The sequence below is a fragment of the Vicia villosa genome, unplaced genomic scaffold (assembly GCF_029867415.1).
Source record: "Vicia villosa cultivar HV-30 ecotype Madison, WI unplaced genomic scaffold, Vvil1.0 ctg.000010F_1_1, whole genome shotgun sequence".
In the NCBI taxonomy this organism is placed as follows: Eukaryota; Viridiplantae; Streptophyta; class Magnoliopsida; order Fabales; family Fabaceae; genus Vicia; species Vicia villosa.
Window position 1 is genome coordinate 2,232,210 of NW_026704940.1, and position 19,038 is coordinate 2,251,247.

General features: G+C 33.6%; 2 protein-coding genes across 3 annotated transcripts; one reads left to right on the top strand and one right to left on the bottom strand.

The window, feature by feature from the left end:
- The first annotated feature begins 156 nt into the window (after positions 1-156).
- Positions 157-4,677, top strand: LOC131621722 (DAR GTPase 3, chloroplastic-like). Its single transcript, XM_058892764.1, has 9 exons — positions 157-371; positions 547-651; positions 740-856; positions 1,584-1,727; positions 1,814-1,900; positions 2,499-2,614; positions 3,648-3,829; positions 3,939-3,996; positions 4,089-4,677. The coding sequence occupies exons 1-9, from the start codon at positions 219-221 to the stop codon at positions 4,210-4,212; spliced, it is 1,086 nt and encodes a 361-aa protein (XP_058748747.1). The 5' UTR covers positions 157-218; the 3' UTR covers positions 4,213-4,677.
- A 99-nt stretch (positions 4,678-4,776) lies between these two features.
- On the bottom strand, positions 4,777-7,204 carry LOC131621723 (cyclin-P3-1-like). Of its 2 annotated transcripts, XM_058892766.1 has the most exons (4): positions 6,947-7,204; positions 6,085-6,201; positions 5,220-5,624; positions 4,777-5,142 (listed from the first exon to the last, which is right to left on the bottom strand). In XM_058892766.1, the coding sequence occupies exons 3-4, from the start codon at positions 5,615-5,617 to the stop codon at positions 4,884-4,886; spliced, it is 657 nt and encodes a 218-aa protein (XP_058748749.1). In that variant the 5' UTR covers positions 5,618-5,624; positions 6,085-6,201; positions 6,947-7,204; the 3' UTR covers positions 4,777-4,883. The 2 variants fall into 2 exon arrangements, with proteins under 2 accessions (XP_058748749.1, XP_058748748.1); XM_058892765.1 differs by lacking the exon at positions 6,085-6,201 and having other exon boundaries at positions 6,947-7,202.
- Positions 7,205-19,038: the final 11,834 nt, after the last annotated feature.

Consider the following 19,038-nt stretch of genomic DNA (forward strand, 5'->3'; position numbering starts at 1 on the left):
CCCAATTCCCTCAAAAATACATAAAAGTCCGATCCTGCTTCCGCTCTTAATAACTTCTGGTATATATATATATATATATATATATATATATATATATATATATATATATATATATATATATTAAAGAAGAAAATTGTAGTATATTTTGAGCGTGTTCCTTTGAATTTATTATTATCCAAAAACAAACGACAAACAATAAGCAGAAAATCAGAAGAGAAATGAGTGTTCAATTTCAACTATCATCATGCTTATGGACTCCCAACTCTCCATCTCCACAATTTTCCGGAAAATTTCCTCCCAACCGTGGAAGATTCTCCACTTCATCTCTCGCCGCCACACCAACACTCTCATCTCAATCTCCCACCATTCAGGTAACTCAACTTTCTCCTTCACCCTTTCCATCACGTTTTTGCGTCCCTTCACTGTTGTGTAGTTGGTGATTTTGAAATTCAACTTAAGAACTTGAATACACTCAAACCCTCAATTTAATTCATTAGTTAAAATTGATTATTGTTAATATTTTCTTTGTGATTGAGAATGTTGCAGATAATTGGCAACAACACATTTGATGGTAACCTAGGAGAGACTGATCTTTGGACTGGTATTGACACTGATCTTTATCACTGGACAAAGGTCTTGCGTCCTGTGCAGGTATTTGTTATGTGCTTTGTGTATGTATGCGTTGGTTGTTGCTTCATTTCAAAAGTTAGGGTGCTGATTATTCCTGGTAATTGGACAGTGGTTTCCCGGTCATATTGCAAAAGCAGAAAAGGAACTGAAGGAACAACTTAAGTTGATGGATGTTGTCATAGAGGTTCGCGACGGCCGTATTCCGTTGTCTACAACTCATCCACAGGCAAGTTAACACCAATAATATTGATGTCCTGTGTATATTATACCTTGATTCTCTGCTCCACTTGTTGTCTTAAAACAATTTGTTTTTGATTGAAACTTTTTGGTATGTTTTTCTCTATCATTGCCTTATCGGTTCGTTTTATCATCAAAGGGGTATAGTATTGTCGAATAGTGGCACTATGTAGTGGAATTTGAACAAATTACTATTGTTTCGTGATATGCAGTTTAGTATAAAGTGTTGTCAAATAATGACATTATAGCACCGTAGCATATCGAAATTTGGAAAAACCTCTATTTTCCTTAATCGGTGGTTGAATAGACTAAGGGGTTATTTGGCAATCAACTTAGTTCGGCACCTATTTAACAACTGGTTATCATACAAGCGCTTATATATAACTTCTTTCTACAATTGAAGAGGGGACGAGGAGAAATCCCACATAAGCTGTCTATAGACTATAAGCTATTATTACAAATTTATGGTGAAATTATGAAAATAAAGTGAAAATAGTGTATGGGCATATTGTGAAAAATGAAAATAAAGTGAAATGGTGAAATTTTGCAAGTTTTTCTAAACGCCGAAAAATGCTGTCATAAGGTAAGTTCTTTCAAGCACTCCATCGGTATTACGCCATTTTTCACAATATTTGTATTCAAGTACTGTAGTTAGGCCTTTTGTACATGGCGATACATCTAAATTTTTCATCTAGTTGTTACTCTTGCTTTTGCAGATGGATCTATGGCTTGGTAATAGAAAGAAAATTCTGGTTTTAAATAGAGAAGACATGATATCAACTGCAGATCGAAATGCTTGGGCAGAATATTTTACTAAGCTTGGAACAAAGGTTGTCTTCTCCAATGGGCAACTTGGAATGGTATCCTAACAAGATCTTTTCTCCTCCCACTCTCCATGTTCCGAAGGTTCGCGTTCAACATTTCTAATCCTATGATCTATGTACAGGGTACTTTGAAGCTAGGCCGGTTAGCAAAGGAATTGGCAGCTGATGTAAATGTTAAACGGAAGGCCAAAGGATTACTTCCTCGTCCGGTGAGTTACTTGTAGCAATTGCAAACCATTTTGGATTTTTCCCCATTTCACATGTTGATTTTCTGATAAGAGGATTACTTTTCTATCTAAAAGAATAAGGAAACATATCGTTTATTGGAGAAAGAAATAACTTATTCCTGTTAGGAATTAGGATATACTAGTATTTGCGACTCAATTTCGACCAAGTTTCTCGTTTCTCTTACCAAGTTTCATCATGTCATCTTACATGATGCAACAAAAATGATATTTTGCTGATTTTTTTTTTTCAATCTTGCATTTCTTATGTTACAAAAAAAAGTGCCTGATCAGCTTGTCAATTAGTCGTACGGACTACAAATATTGCTTATAATTGAGTTCCCCCGACTAATATTGGAATCATGTCTTTTGTTTCATAAATATATTCTTAAATTTATTTTATTAATTTCCAATGTGAATTATTATGTACTATGGAAGTAAACTTTGTGGTCATGAACTTCAGAACCTTCACGAGGAAAAACTTTTCCTTTAATTGATAGAAAATCATTGCAGTTCACATGGAATACACTAATACTTCTCAACATTATTATTATGTAAAAGAATGCATGTTACTGTTGAATAGGTTCGAGCTGGAATTGTTGGATACCCTAATGTTGGAAAATCATCTCTGATCAACCGTTTGTTAAAGCGAAGAGTGTGCTCAGCAGCTCCAAGGCCAGGAGTTACAAGAACATTGAGGTAATTTATTCATTTTATCTGCCTAAATAATTTCCAACTTAACATTTCTTGTTTGTGGTTTGTTCAACTTGTTACCAGGCACTATCATCAGTACTGTTAAGTTGTATCTTCCCTGTTTCTTATGCTAAACATGCCCATAATGTTTTCAAGAATGCTCCCACCCTGCGCACAACTAAAACATAAAAAAAATTGAAGGGAATAATCCTAATGGACGTAATATGTCTCCTGATTTACACCCCAAAGCTGAAAAATATAGCTTTTGAGGTTGGTCTTGCTCTCAAGTCTCAACAGAGGGAAAAGTCAATGCTGGTTTATTTTGTTTTAACTGGTAATAGTATCAAAAAGATTTTGTTGCCAACTTAAATCACAATTAATCAATGAGTGGGACTAGTTAACATTCCAAGAAATGTTTGGTTTTTAGTATAGTCCAAATTTTGGAGAAGGGGATTGTTTTTGCTTTCTTTTATGCATTTAGGTTTAATTTACTCTAGTTATTAGGAAGAGTTTTGTTTTTCTTTTTGCGCCAATGTCTCTGAGATGTATTCTATTGCTTCTTGACTTGGAAATATTTGATTGATGTTGTTGTTACTTCTTTTTCTTATTAACTTGTAAGTATTTAGTTCAAGTTTGAACATTATTTTGCATTTTGTTGAAAAAGAGAAAATTAACTGCAATCACATTTGTAAGTGTTGTGTCGGTCTTGGACCCCGACACGTGTCAGAAACTTGACATGCCTTCAATAATAAGTGTCGGCGCTACAGAGCTGTCGCAACACTTGAATTTTCATCAAAAGGATTTATATCTCAAATGTTGAAAATTTAGCTTCCTGGGGTTTTAATTTTCTCAACAGCGGGAAGAAGTTAAATGGTGGCATATTCTGTTTAAGTTTTAATAGGTCAAAATCAGTTTCATGCAAAGTTTATCACGGTTAAATTGGTCTGACTAGAAGTTGGAGCTCAAACAAGAAGCAATGGTGAATCTCTCATACCGTACTGAATACATGATTTATTGTATTCTTGTCTTAATATAAAAGGTGGATTCGATTTGGGAAAGATCTTGAATTGCTGGATTCTCCCGGGATACTTCCAATGCGAATCAGTGACCAGTCAGCTGCTATAAAACTTGCTATATGTGATGACATTGGAGAGAAATCCTATGATGTGGATGATGTTGCTGCAGTTCTTGTACAGTTGCTTACAAAGCTTCCAACTGTAGGTACGTGTCGTCATGACATGTAGCCATTTGAATCCTATTTCAGTTTATAAAAATAATGGTTTCCTGATCTCAAAGTTCTAACTTAAAATTCTGACATTGTTCAATGCAGGTCGAGATGTACTTTGTAAACGATACAAGTTTCACGTAGACAGTGAATGTGGTAAAATGTATGCCATTGATTTCTTTTCTAAAGAAAATTCTTTTACAATTTATAAGTAACTTCTTTTCAATTCGATACCATGTATTTACTTTATTGTAGATTCGTAGAGAAGCTTGCGCTTCATTTGTTCAATGGAGATGTTCATCAAGCAGCATACCGTATCCTGTCAGATTTTAGAAAAGGTAGGTTTGGTTGGACTGCACTGGAGAGGCCTCCTAGGTGATGCCAAACGTTTGCTTTTAGAAGCAACACTCTGTGAAGCTAAAATTGAAAATTATGCTGGAGATTTCCAGGAGCAGACCGAAGAACTCATCGAGTCATTCTCACATGGGGATGATATACTAGGATTGTGAATGGTATCATGTAAAGTAAAAGTCATGGATTTTTTTGGAAGACTTGAGGCACTCTAAACAAAGGCTTTGAAGCTATAGATGCTTGTTATTACCATGTAACTATTATTTGGTCTACTGTGTGCCTGGAACAACCGACCTCACTTTGTGGAATAAGACTTAATCCGACCTCACTTAGTGAAATAAGACTTAATTGTTGTTGTATTGTATCTTTATACAACTGCTGCTGTGGCATATGATGTGGCATATGATGTGGCATATGATATGGTTTGCATCATACTGATAGAATTATTGTGTATCTTTAATGGTTTATTGTAAGGACATAAAATTCATTACAACCTCTATTCGGTTACATGCTTGCAATTACAAACAAGTGTACAATACAAACAAAACAGAAAAAAAGCTAAAGAAAAATGGAAACAGAACAAACAACAGTGTTCTTAAAAAAATGGTTTAATTAATAATAGTGTATATTCATCAATCTTTTTTTCTTTGAGTTCATTGAATAGTGGTACAACAATGATACATTGTGCTTGCTTGCACACTACCATCTTGCAATTGTGGAAGCACATGGAGGCTCATCTTTGTTTGACCAACTTTCTTTAATTCTACAAGCCTGCATTGGCCTTTCAATTTGAAGTGTTTCTGAACCTTCCTTCTCCAATAGCAAACAATATCTTCCAAATGTGTCTACACTAACCTGAAGTCTAAAATCTATACCAAACAAAAAACTCAATTCCAATCTGTTTAATTCAGATGTGCTTACTCCTCCAACTTTAGCATAGTAAGCATTGTTAAAGAATCTGCAATACCAAATAGAGAGCTATGTTAACAGCTTGAACAAATAATGACAATGAAAGCTAATCAAAATGGCACTTACGCGTCATCGATAAACTTTGCTGCTAGCATAATGCTGGTTATGAGAAGCCGGTGCACATTAAGTGAGGTCAATTTGATCTCTGTGTGCTGAATAAATCTATCCACATAAACATGCGCGACAACGAAACACGACGGGCTGCAACTCGAGTACTTAAAGATACGATCAATGTACTTACGAACACTCAGAGCAGGCGCTCTTAAACCGTGAAACACTGTAACAACATCTTCTACATGTTTTGTTTCCAATAGCATTTCATTTCTCTGAACTGATCTCTCAAGAACTGAAGAGAGAAGCGACAAAACCCGTGGAACTCCAACACCTTTATCGATATCTTTAAGGCCCAACGAAAGATATATATCGGAGCTTACTTCGTCGGGTTCAAGCGCCAGAGTCCCCATATACAAGCTGCAAAGAAATGGACAGTCAATAATTGAAATGCACATTTTCAAAGTTATTGCAGGATCAATTCAACAATCAACATGATAAAGCTTAAACTGTTGAATAACAAGGACTTTGAACAAACACATATCATTAAGTTATTAAGAAAGACCCGGGATTAACAATTTAGATAAAACTATGGTCCTAAATAGAACATTATGACGAAAGTTGATCTATGTAGTCGACCCCACTTAATGGGATAAAACTTGATTGTTGTTGTATAGAATAGTTTCCGGTATAAGTTGGCATTAGCTTTTGTGTCTCAATTTTAACTGAAGCTTTCTCATTGAACTTCTACAAGGCCAACCTCGAAAAGTTAAGTTAATTATGATTATTCACAAACGAAAAATCATGTATCACCTTAACCATAGAAGAAAATATTGATTTCCAAACACATTTGAACCACTCTCGTTACACCAGAATCTACCTGAAGCTTTGTTATAAAATCCTTTGATCTTAATCTTCGATTCTTGCAAATGGAGGAAAATTCAGTTGGGATAGGAGATTTGACCGTGTACAACAGGTTTTCTGACAGATACCGGTACTGCTAAATAGAAGTGGATGTTTAGTATCTATGACACAGTTAATACAACAACAACAACAACAACCAAGCCTTATCTCACTAATTGAGGCCGGCTACATGGATCAAATCCCGACATAATGTTCTATTTAGTACGTTTCTATCCAATTCGTTAATCTGAAGATCTTTCTTAATAATTTCTCTTATAGTTTTTCTAACTCTTCCTCCACCTCTTTGACTCATCTCCATTTAATCTACTCTCCTTACAACAAAATCTACATGTCTTCTCTCTAATGTTCAAATCATCTAAACCTATTTTCCACGATCTTTTCTACTATAGGTGTTACTCCAACTCTCTCTAATATTTATCGTTTCTAATCTTATCCTGTCTTCTATAACATTATTAATATTCAATAAAAAATCATTTGATCTGGTTTATACACAAACATAGGATTCCTAATCCTGTATCTATAACATATAGAGGTGACTTCATGCTTTGTTAGATCTAAAAAAAAAAAATTCTTAATAAAGCATCTAGAATGCAAAATCCAAAAGCACCTAGATCTCAAGTCTCTTATCCCAAACTACAAACCAACATCAACAAGTCCACCCTAGTTAAACAATTTCTCTCTCTCTCTCTCTCTCTCCCTAGCATATACAAACTCCAAACAAGAACTTATGAAACTCTCCTGAACCCTCCTTCCACACAACAACACAAAACAAAACAAAAGAAAAAAAGAAAGAACAATGAAAGAGACAAGAAACTCACAAATTATCAAGTGATAACAACTCTAATAATAGAGTAATGTTGAATACAGCTTTTGTTACATAAGGTTGAAGCTTGAAACAAGTTCAGTTGTGAACACAGAAAACTCATGTCTATGTCTTCACCATGTTTTTTCTTCTTTTTTCAGATGATGTTATTTCTACACAGTGGACATTGCTATTGTTACTCACACATAAAGATAAATAAAGCTTCGCTCTTTATTACTTTCTCTCTTTCTTTAATTAATTAATTCCACACAACACCACCGCTACCATACATATATACATTTTCAAATACCTTCCATTTTCATAACAAAAGTTGGTACTAAATCAACATGCTTTTAGGGTCCCACCAATTTTCAATCAATATAGGATAATATTTATTTGGAGTAATAATAATAATAATAAATAAAAGAAAATAACATGAGGAAATAAATAAAAAAGAAAAAGAAAAAGTGGTGTTTGTTTACTAGTTTGTGGCTAGGTTTGAAGAATATGCTTATGGTGTTACATAAAATGACAAAACCAGCTTTATATGGGTTGGCCATGGTTGAGCCACCGCAACAACTAATTAATATTCAAAATTATTTAAACTTCATCAATTTGTTTAGTAAAAAAAAATGAATTTGTTTCTTTTTTTACTTTGGTGGAATGCGAAATGTACAAGACAAAAAAGTGTTTGAGTAAAGCGGACAAGAATATTTTTCGCCGTGAAGAGGGGATGATGCTCAATTAAAAGATCTTAGGTTAGGATATAAAAATAATTCATATTAAGTATATTTAGATTAAAAATATATCTTTTACTATTAGATGAAATTTTGATGTTTTTAGTGGATGAGTAATGTGGGCAACAACTAAATGTGGGAGAAGACGTGCAACTACCATGGATTTAAATGTGACAATGATATATTGTGAACCCTACTCAAATTCATCATTCATTTGTTAGTGTGTTTTTTTTTTTAAAGAAAAATATATTGTCTCATAGTTCATTAAGAATTTTTACTTGTTGTTTGACATTCTTCTAATAAAAGTAAGAATTAGAGTTATACAAATAATTTAGATAGCAAACTTAAAGTATAATTTATATTATTGCCGAGAGTAATTATTTTGATTAATTTGTAGTTACTTGTAGTACAAAATATAGTTACTTTGAGCTTTAAAATTCCGAGGAGAAAAGTTAGTTGGTGGCTTATAGTGTAAGTCATATCTATATAAATACGTAATGATCATTGGATAATGTGTGAATATGATTACTCTTCCCTCTTAATCTCATCTTTTCTCATTCATTCACTTACAAAAATACAAAATTGTGCGTGCGCAAGGCTTGCGCCTATTCATGTGCCATTTTCTTGTTTATGTGTTCTTGAGTTTTGCCCTAACATCTGGTATCCAGGTATCCAGAGTTTCTAGTTCAGTTTTTGGGGATCTTGAACGATGACTACACATCCAAATGGCCATTTCCCGACAAATCTTCTCATTCTAAATGGAAAGAATTACGATAATTGGTGTAAGCAGATGAAAATGATGATCTACTATCAAGATATGTGGGATCTTGTGAAGAATGGTGTTATATCAAATGGTAGTCGTGCCAAAAATGACCGGAAGAATGCGTTAAAAAAATTAAAGGCATTTTTTTTTACTAAATGACATAAACTTATCTATAAACAGAGACACTTAGGAAGCATAAAGAACACACAAAATCAAACCTTTTCTAATCTATTTCTCTCATATTATAATTATTCTAAATCATGATTCACTTCATTATGCATGAACGAAGTATATGAAACATCTTTATGTACTCTATATCAAAAGATAAGTTTATTGTGTTTGTACAATTCACAATAAAATATTTAAAATATCAAGAAGGGAATTCATCATTAATCACAATTGTATTAGATATATAATAATTGGTGCGAGCTAATCGATTCTAAAAATTAATAAAAACTCACACACTTTAAATTTTTTAAGTGTAATATTCTTCAATATCTTCTTTAATTTGTTCTAGTACTGAAACATCTTTTCAACAACTTTTATATCTAACCAGTAGCATTATATATAATGTCGTTAACACGTTTAAAAATATAAAAAATCAAATGAAAAATGTCCTTCAATTTTTTATATGATTTTTTATCATCTTCTTCATAATTTAAATTTTACGGTTTTTCAAGCTAGAATCCATCAAATCCTACTTATTCATCTTAAGAAGTGGAATTCCACCTACTAACTTCTACTTAAAAAAAAAAGAAAAAGACATGGATAAAACATTCTTAGCCCAAAGTTATAAGATACTTGGCTCATAATTATTTCATTTTGGCACCAATCACCATATTTCAATTTAATATGATTGAGTAAGACAATTACTTATGAGTTATGAATAGACATAACACCACCACACCAGTCATCATCACCTAACTAAATAATTATATTATCATTTAAAAAATTGCTTACCAGAAATCCATTTTATAAGAATACTATTAAAATTTGCTTGGAACGGATGGAAAGTAAACGAGAAATATTTGTATCTCATAGCCCAGGTTGAAATTGAATGTGAAGCCAGTAAAATAATATAAAAAAAATAAAATATTATTTGATAGTATTAAAGTTCTATGATGTGCAAAGGACGGTTTTATTATACAATCATATCAAAATACGTTTGCTTAACGATCGTTATCCTCATGATTTCGAATGTATTATTAATCACTCACGTTTTGGCCTTTGCCAATTGCCCCTCCTACTTTTGACATGTGAGTTTTCTTCATGTGATTGTGAGTAACTAATGTTGTTGTTGCAACAGTAATACTAGTAGGACCACCGTGGTTAATGACAGGGTTGGTTTGGCGGATAGATGCACCGTTTTAAATCTGCAATTCATTACTTTGCTACATCACTCTCATGGGAAACTGATGTTTTCTTATTAAAGATCAGAGTAAAATTATTTGAACAAAATATTCTACGGAATTGTTTCTTGAGTAACTTGATATATTTTGAAAGAACTATTTCATCGTCCGATTCTTTTTAAACGAATTCTAGGCGTTCTTTCTAAAATTAGAAATGTGTAATGAAGTGATGAAATGAGGTCTTAGTACGATATGGAAAATTTCTGATACGATAGAGAATAGGTAGATCTGCAAGGTTAACACTCAAATACCTAAGTTAGTTATTGAGTGAAAAGTAGTGAGAGTAAGAATAAGTTGAATGCTTGAAATGACACAATCTGATCTTTATATAGTATGAATCGCCCGCATGTGATTCAATGCCTTGTGCAGATCGTCGTTCAACTATATATCAACAGTGAGATATGCAATGAAGGTGTTATCGTTGTCCTCGACAGAGACGAGGGTCCCCATGTTCGGCGTGCCTTCCCTTTCAACGCTTGTTATTGTCCATTCTTCCCGGGCCATGTGGACTACGCAGAACAATTTCCTCTTAAACCCTTGTTCCTACGTCTAGAACAAGGGATTCATCGGTTTGTCTTTAATCTGAGTTCTGGTGGAAGGGAGCAGGAGAATCTTAATGGGTGTTGATGTCTTTAGCAAGAGGTGCATTAGTTTCCTTCATCGTGATTAGGAACATTTTGCAGGTATATTTCAACATGCATTCCTATGTCTGACGGTAATGATTCTTTCTAGTACTAAGCCTTCTGAGTGCTTTTGAACAATGTGCGCTGAAATCTTGACAGTTGGCGATGTTGTTCACACTTCCCAATGCCGAGTATCACACTGTTCACCTTCTACAGGGAATATATAAGGAGTTTATTGAGTTTCACTCAGAGGTAATGTAAAGTAGGCAAGGGTTGAGGCTGCGGAGCCTTGCCCTTGCATTTGGCCGAAGTGTGTGTTTGCCCCCACAGTATAGTTTAGGGGTATTATTGTAATATGGATAACTAGAAACCCTATATATGCTTGTAATGTTGAAACCCTAATGTGTTAAATTTATAACGAATCAATAAGACAAAACTATAGTTGCTTTATAGTTACAGACGTAGGCAATTTGGCCGAACTATGTGAACAAATTTTTTGTGTTTTTCTCTCTACTCTAATATGTATGCACGTACCTGGTCCAACAATTGGTATTAGATAAAACTTAATCCTGGAGGTGCAAAATTTGAAGTGACTCGGCTCGACGAAACGAACAACTTCAGTTTATGGCAAAGAAGGGCTAATGATCTATTGGCTCAACAAGGTTTACAGAAGGCGCTTCGTCATGAGAAATCGAAAGACATCACAAACATTGATTGGAACTTAGATGAAGGAGAAGGCCTGAGGTTTGATAAGATTTTGGTTTATAATGGTGTGATGAATCATATCACGGACCTCCCAATTTTGAAGGAAGCCTGTGATAAATTGGAAAATCAGTACATATCTAGGACGCTCATGAACAAATTATTCGCGAAGCAGCGTCTATGTAGTCTGAAGATTTAGGAAGGGCGTGATTTGCAAATCCATGTCAACGATTTCAACAACATCCTTGCTAATTTGACACGACTTGGAGTGAAGGTTCGCGATGAGGATAAAGCCATCATTTTGATGTGCTCTTTACCAAACTCTTATGATTACTTGGTGAGAACTATCACATATGGGAAGAAAACAATCACGCCTGTAGAGGCAAGGGTAAGGTAGTGGATTCTGGAAAGAAAAAGAGGTTCAAGTTCGAGGACAGAAAATAGCAGAATGTTATAGTTGCAAGCAAATTGACCATTGGAGAAGGGACTATCTAAACCAGCCAGGAAATAGTAGTTCAACAAATGTAGTTAAGATAGATGGTTCCTGCAGTGAAGAGGATTTCCTTTGCGTTTCTTCTACAAAGTGCACTAATGCATGTATCCTTGATTCTGGGTGCTCCTACCACACGAAGTCGCATCCGGAGTGGTTTAACTATTTTAAATCAGGTGATTTTGGTTTTGTCTATTTAGGTGATGATAAAACTTGTACCATCACAGGAAAGAGGCCAAATAAAATTGCTTTGGATGATGGTGGTGTGCGCACTTTGAGTGAGGTGCGTTATATTCTTGAATTGAGGAAGAATTTGATTTCTATGGGTAATATTCAAGGAAATGGTTATTCATGCCGGTCAAATGGAGATAGATATATCATGAGGGTTAGAACAGGTGTAAAGACAATGATGAGGGTAAGGAGGACTAAATACAACATTTATAAGTTACTAGGGAGTACACTTATCGATGTTGTAGCATCTGTTGAAACTGATAATGATGCTATCAAATTATGGCACATGCGCTTAGGTCATATCAGTGAACATGGGATGATGGAACTACATAAGAGGAATTTATTGAAGGGTGTTCGCAGTTGCACAATTGAATTGTGAAGGTATTATGTTATTAGGAAGGGGTGTGGAGTTCGTTTTAAGACCATGAAAAACAAGACCAAGGGAATCTTAGACTATGTCCATTCTGATGTTTAGGGGCCTACAAAAGAGCCCTTTGTTGGAGGTTTCGGGTTCTTTGCGACATTCATTGATTATTTTTCTCAGAAGGCCTGAGTTTATTTTATGAAATATAAATTCGAGGCCTTTGCCAAGTTCAAATTGTATAAGGTCTAGAGGTTGAGAACCATACAGGTAGAAAAATAAAGTATTTGCGCTCTGATAATGGAACTAAATACATTGAGAAGAAGTTTATGCATTTACGTGAGGAGAATGAAATCTAGAGACACTTTTCTATGAGGAAGACACCACAACATAATGGTGTTGCAGAAAGGATGAACAAGGCTCTGACGGAGAAGGCAATGTGTCTTTGGTTGAATGTTGGTCTTTCAAAAGGCTTATGGGCAGGAACATTCAATATATCATGCTATCTAGTCAAGAGAGCACCACGGGCTTCATTAAATGACAAAGTTATAGAGGAGGTGTGGACAGGTAACCCTATTAATCTGAGTAATTTGAGGATTTTTGGGTATCCATCATATGTTCATATTTCCAGTTAGGATCGGTCTAAACTTGACCCCAAGTTAAAACAATACATCTTTATTGGCTACAATAAATGTGTGAAGGGGTACAAGTTGTGGGATCCGGTTAAGAGAAAGGTGGTTGTTAGCAAAGATGTTTTATTTGATGGGCACTCAATGTTGAAACAGTCAGATGTGAAAATTGTGCCAAATATTGAGGTAAAAAATTCCAGTCAGGACAAGACTCAGTTGGACATTGAGGAGCCACCAGTGAGTCCAAGGAAGATTGTATCCGAACAGCAGGATGAACCAAACTCATATTTAGGTGGAGTACAAGATTCAGGTGGAGTACAAGACTATACACTTGTGTGTGATAGAGTCGTCGCACTACACCTCTAGTGAGATATGGGTTAGAAGACTTAGCACCATATGCTCTTCTTACTAGTTCAAAAGATCTTTATACTTTTCAAGAGGTTGTGACTAGCCAGGAGAAAATTAAGTGGATAGGTGATATGGTGGATGATATGAAGTCGTTAAAAAAGACTGATACATGGGATCTTGTTTAGTTGCCACGGGGAAACAAAGTTATTTGTTACAAGTGGATATACAAGAAAAAGCCAGCAGTAGCAGAAAAAGAAGGGGAAAAGTTCAAGGCTCGCCTAGTTACAAAGAGGTATTCAAGTTGAAGGGGATTGATTATGATGATATTTTCATCCCGGTGGTTAGACACACTTCTATTAGGAAAGTACTGGCCCTAGTAGCCAGTAGGGATATGCATTTAAAGCATATGGATATGAGAAAAAATTTCCTCCATGGTAATCTATAGGAACAAATTTTCCTTGAGCGGCCATAAGGTTTCAGTGATACTAGACATGGAAGACTTGTTTGCAAATTGAAGAGGTCTTTTTCTGGCTTGAAGCAATCTCCAAGGAAGTGGTCTGATTATGATTGTTGTGTGTATGTGAGGAGCCTTGATGATGGCTTTTTTATCTTCCTATTACTTTATGTTGATTGCTGCCAACCATTTGCATGATGTAAATTGAGTTGAAGATCAAGTTGGTAAGGAGTTTGATATGAAGGATTTGACCGTTATAAAGAAGATTCTTGGGATGGAAATTCTCAGGGACAGAGGAGTTGATAAATTATAGTTGTCTCAGAAAAGCTATGTTGAAGGTGTTTTGAGCAAATTTGACATGAGCAAAGCAAAAAAATTTAGTACTCCATTGACAAATCATTTTAAGCTCTCTTTGGAACAATGTATGAAGACAAACTTAAAGATTGAAGGCATGTCTAAGATTCTTTATGCCAGTGTAGTTGGTTGTTTGATGTATGTTATGGTTTGCACTAGACCAGATTTGGCACAAGCAGTTAGTCAAGTATGCAAGTTCATGTCCAAGCTAGGGAAGCAACATTGGGAAGTTGTCAAGTAGATCCTAAGGTACTTGAAAGGTACAACTGATCGTCAGATCATGTTCAACATGAAGCAAAGTATTCCATCAGTTATGGGATATGTGGATTCTGATTATGCAAGTGATCTGGATGATGAGAGGTCTAAAATAGACTATGTCTTTACTCTTACGCGCGCGCCGGGGGGTGGGGGTTTATACACTAGAAAACATCAATTCAATCCATAATAGATATGTTTATAACTAAGGTAGAATACATGGCAATAACTAAAGCTGCCAAGGAAGCATTGTGGCTTACAGGGTTAGTGAAAGAATTGGGTGTTGAGCAAGGTGGATTTCAATTACATTGTAATAGTCAGAGTGTTATCTATTTGGCGAATAATCGTGTATATCATGCTAGGATCAAACATATTGATGTGAGGTTCCATAAGATCAGAGAATTGGTGGCATCCAGATAGATATTACTTTAGAAGGTTTACCCTTTAGAGAATGCAGTTGATATGTTGACCAAGCCAGTCAGTCACCAATGACAAGTTCAAACATTGTTTGTTTGGACTTGTTACTTGTTTCTCAATGTTAAGCAAGAACTACACACCCTTCGTTGTTAGGATATGACATTGTGCAGTTAAGCTTTATAAGAGTTTGATATTCGTCAAGACAGAAATTGTTGAGTTTGATTTATATTGATATTTACAATATTAAACCTCTTTTGTACGAACTAGATTTCGAATTGTTGGACACATGCTTAATGCCATCTCCAGTACATTAACTTACTTAAAAAAGAAATCTATGATTATATAATATTTTTTATCATCATAAGTAGTATTATTTTATTTATTTATTTAAGTAAACAGAATACAATTATTAAAAAATTTGTAGAAATATTTGATATATTGCCACATGAATTCAAACTTAAAATTTTTAACTTCTTAACATTTATTATGTTTTTAATACTAATATGTATGGGGTTTATCATTAGACTCGTTCGTTAAAACAAAAACAATAGTAGCTCATTGTAAAATAGTTCATCAAATTTGTGAATTGTGATCTGAAGTCTCCACACATGCACCGACACAAAAACTACAGATTGTCGGTAGAAGGTGGGACTTGTTTGAGCTGTCCATAACTGGATGGGTGTATATTCAATCATATATATTTTTAATAAAACCAGAATACATAAAAAGATTTGGAATAAGCGACATAATTAAGGTAGGTTTTAGTTGATCTATTCTTTTGACATGAATACTAAAGGTATATTATTTAAAAATATAGTGTAAAAGTTTAAATTTATAGGTACATCAAAAATTTCATGTACACAAAAGAATTTAAATATACAGCTGCAATCGTCATTATACATAAACGGCGGGAATCGGAATTAAGGATTGTGGTGTGTATACCTTTTTTTTAAGGAAAATTCTTTAGGACATTTTAGATTTAATTCGGTATCGGTATAATTTATTTATTTTTTAAAATTAAATAATATTAAAAATAACATAATATTGAATACTTATTTAAGAGTTACTGGAGAGATTTGGGAAAAGTTATCCCTTTCTCTATAGCAAATTTAAAAACTACTTTTATCATAATTTCTTGAATACAATTCAGATGAGTTGGGAGCTGTCAAAATAGCTCTTGACAAAATTTTGTATGTGCCAATTGATTGGCGCCTCATGTCAATCGATTGTTAGTGTTCAAAAATGCTCACTAATAATAGGTAATGACTATATATATTTTTCCTTACAATTTTTAACTTAGTGATTGATTAATTTGATAGCAACCAATCGATTGTAGCATGTTGTCAATCGACAAACAAGTCATAAATGAGTTTAATTTTCCCCCTCTTTTATGTCAACCTCTAGTGTATAAATAGAAGTCCCTTACTATAGATTTTTATTTAAATTATTTTATTGAGTTTTAGGTGCTAAATGATTTATTTTAATTTATTTGAATGTTAGAATGCATTGTTTGATTTATTTGGTGATGTTGGAAACAATTGGATTTAATAGAATTTTAATTAATTAAGTTAATTATAAAAATAGAAGAAATGGGGTCTTGGAAGAAAAATGGTATGTTTGTTAAATTGGTGTGGTAAGGAGTGAGTGCCTAAGAATTAAGGGGGATAGAAATAATGAGAGATAGTATTAGGTTTATTTTTATTTATTTAAATGAAAGAATTAAGGAGAACTGGGGTTACGTAGAAGTTGTAAGCAGAGTTGGAAAACAAAACCTAAGGGATCCTTTGGAAGGAAGGGATAGAATGTTGGACTTGAGACTTCACACACAAAAGGGGAGAGTGTGTGAATTGTTTGGTTTGTAAAAAATTGGTTTTTAAAACTTTTTGCAAGTTAAATCAGAGTTTAAAAACATTTTTAAAAGACAAGCAACAAAAAGTGAATTGCAGAAAGTAAATAGTTAAAGGAAGAAGAAGAACACGAAGAATTATAGAGATTTGGTAAAATCAAAAGGACATACTTCTCTCCCCAAGACTTGGTCTTGATAGTTTTGAATAATACTTGAGAGTTTTTAGTAGGAAAGACTCAGAAACCCCCTTATACAAATGATGGTTGACCTTCAACCAAATATTACAAAATGATAGATATGGGCGTTTGCGTCTTCTCTTCAATATAATGATGAGATTGAAGTGATTAATCTTCCTTCCTAATGGTGGATTGAACCAGTTAGTCTCCTTTCCATGAACACAAACCTTGGAGCGATTAATCCATGTTTCAAAATATCTGAGCTCAATTCCTCTAGTTTTAACAAGACAAACCAAACAATCTTTGAGATTTTGACCGGGTCAATCTCTAACCTATGAATATTTTTATCCAAGAATAATCATCAAACTATCTTGGTTTTAACCAGGCTAACCAAGAACCAATGAAGATTGTAACAATGGTTAATCTTCAACTTATGATTGATCACACAATCTCCAACATAAGCTTTTATCGGGTTTAGCTTTAAACCCAAATTATCCCTAATTGGATAATATTTAACCAAGGTGTATATAGATTCCCTTAGTGAATTTTACAATTCTACCATTTCCAGAATTACACAAGTAACTTCACTCACAAAGGAACTTTTCTCACAAAAGCATTTGCCTATAACATCTAGTGAGAGAAAGTTAAAATAAAACTTAGAGAGAGAGAGAGAGTGAGAGATGGAAGTATCAAAACATGATTCTGGATAGTTTGAAATTAGAAATGACTATGAGCCTCTATTTATAGGCAAGAAGTGTATCCAAAACGGAATTTTCAATTAATGAAATTTCTTGTTATCTAATTGCTGAGCACTTATTCTAATCGATTATAATTTGAAAAAAAATCGTTTGCAAATTCTTTAAATGGAAAGAAAATATATCTAACCGTGGCACATCATTAAGGTATTATATAAATGGCTTATGGGTGTAAGTTTAAACTAGTATAATCGATCAGAGCAAAGACCTAATGGATTAGATAAGTCAAGTTTTTCTCTCTAGCTATTTCCATAGCTCTTATGTCATCTGACACAACTCCAAGACATTTTTTAAACTAGTATATATATATATATATATATATATATATATATATATATATATATATATATATATATATCTTAAAAGAAGGAATTTTTTTTATTTTTTTAGTACTTGTTGATTAGCTAAGACACCTCATTATGGCATAACATATAGTGATTGAGGCACGATCAACTGAATTGTTAGCACATCGTAGCATAACAAGGATGGATTGTGGCACGATGGGAACACTTTTCACACACATTAATAAAACAATTTGAAAACGTTTTGAGGAGGGCATTCTGGTACGATTTCTGCAGCGGATTTGATGGCTGAATAACACATTGGAGCTCTAGAAAAAAGAGTTTTCATCATTCGAATACCAATTTCTTACTGGAATTTCACGTGGTGTTTATTTATCTATGTTGTATGAACTAACTTGACAATAGAAATAAAAAATATAAGTGTTTGAAAAGGGTAGAAAACAAAAAACATTTGAAAATAATTATTAGGGTTTCAAATGCTAAAAAATAGAGATTTAGAGTCATTTTACCATATTTATCGAAGAAAAAAGTATGAGTGATGGAGATAGAATGCAATCGGTGTGTTATTTGTACAAATGAGAAGGATAGGTTAGCCGAAAAATTAAATTCTTTGGAGAGGTGAAGGAGATGAAGTTTGTAAAGATGGTTTGTAGTTGAAAGTGATTAGAGAGACAAGATTTTGAAAATGATTATAGTGCGGAGGAGTAAGTTGATTTACTACAACATTATAGATGGATATATGTATGTATGACCATTTTGCTGAGTCGAAAATTATGAGTCTGAAAAGAGAAATAGTGATAAAAAGTTAGAGTAATTGATGCTGGGAATAACAAGTGTGAGTTAGAACACTTCAGAGACAAGTGTGAGAAGTCTCACATTGATTAGAAAAGTGAAGACTTGAGCATATATATATATATATATATATATATATATATATATATATATATATATATATATATACACGTGAGAGAATTCACACATCTATCACCTTAAGATTTTTGGTGAGTATGTGATTTGTTTCTCATAATATGTGTTGCTCATAAAGAAAAGCTCCAATAAAAAAATGTCCCCTCGTGTTAAAATTCCTAAAATTGAAAGTACAAAATGGAAAGTCTCAAAATTGAACAAATGTCATCGACAAATAAAGAAGGGTTAAGTATGTTTTTGGCCCCTATAAATATATTAAATTTCATTTTTAGTCTATATTAAAAAAATGACATATTTTAATCCCTATACAAATTTTATGCATGCAGTTT